The 1,156-nt window shown below is 51.6% G+C and overlaps 1 protein-coding gene across 1 annotated transcript; it reads left to right on the top strand.

The window, feature by feature from the left end:
- Window positions 1-134: 134 nt before the first annotated feature.
- TM35_000941060 (uncharacterized protein) lies at window positions 135-524 on the top strand (the record flags this gene model as incomplete). The annotated part of the gene is made up of 1 exon (XM_029031527.1): window positions 135-524. The coding sequence occupies one exon, from the start codon at window positions 135-137 to the stop codon at window positions 522-524; it is 390 nt and encodes a 129-aa protein (XP_028877179.1).
- Between the last annotated feature and the right edge of the window lie 632 nt (window positions 525-1,156).

Below are 1,156 nucleotides of genomic sequence, written 5' to 3'. Positions count from 1 at the left end.
GGCACTTTACGTCCCGAGGCGCTGAACCTTGAGGCCTGAAATATCATGCTCAGGGACTTTGAACTTGAGAGAAAAAGAAGAGTGAGGATGAGGAAAAAAAAGGGATGAAACCCGGCAACCAGTCTACGTGCGCAATGCTCGAGGCTCGTTGTCGGGTTTTGCCCTTTTCTTTTTTTTATCCCTCACCCGAAGGAGGGAGAGGAGAGAACACACAACCCCCACCACCCAAGGCGGGCGGCCAACTTGTCACAGCGCCTTGTGCGCAACAAGAAGAAGAGGGGTGGGAAGGCTCCCGGGGGTGTTTCACTTATAAAATGAGTGGGGTTGGGCATAGTGGAAAACTCTTTGCTTTCCCTACTTCAACGCTGGGGAAGATGGGTTTGAAAGGTATTCCGCAAAGATGCCCCTTCCCCGTTCCCCTCGTGACATGGTGTGGCCATGCAAACGAGTTAAAAAAGGTGCTGTTGGATGGCCAACGCCATGAACAAAAAGAACAAAGGGAAGGATTCACCACACCCTCATGATAAAGGCAAATTCTGCTATGGTGATATGTTAAGGCGTTCCGCTACTGCCATGTGTAGTGTGAAAAGGAAAACCATGGGAAATGCAGAAAAGGAAAACTATGTACAATAAGAAAACACACCCCCATAAGAACATTTTCCCCCATAGGTATTTTTGGTTTGTTGGCACCCCACCGCCTGCCCCACCACAACAATGTGTGAAGTATGTTTGGTTTCCCTGGAGGGATGGAAGTGCGTAAGCTGGACGCCAAGATTAGACAGCCCTCATTGCCAAAGGCGAGCCGTGATTCACTTCAGAGGTCCTCGGCACCTACCCCAAGATGGTGGCAAAAAAAAAAAAGTTGAGGGGGGTACGGCACCCCGGGTTCCAGCGCCATCAACACTCTCCGTGCTGACGAGGCCTGTGGCCGCTTAACTTCACAAATCGGACGGGATATGGTGCATTCGGCCAAGTATGGTCGTGTCCGAAATACCCGCAAAAGAACATATTATGTTCCCCGGGGTGCCCTTCCCAGCCCCACCCCCAGGGGTGAATTTTCAGTTTTGCGAGTGCCGTGCGTTTCCCGCCTCCGTGCTCTACTGGGCCTCGTTACGGTGGTATTGGGGCACATTTTCGCACACAAGCTAACCCTTGT

Source organism: Trypanosoma theileri (assembly GCF_002087225.1).
Source record: "Trypanosoma theileri isolate Edinburgh chromosome Unknown TM35_Tth_94_V1, whole genome shotgun sequence".
In the NCBI taxonomy this organism is placed as follows: Eukaryota; Euglenozoa; class Kinetoplastea; order Trypanosomatida; family Trypanosomatidae; genus Trypanosoma; species Trypanosoma theileri.
This window is presented reverse-complemented; position numbering and strand designations above follow the sequence as displayed.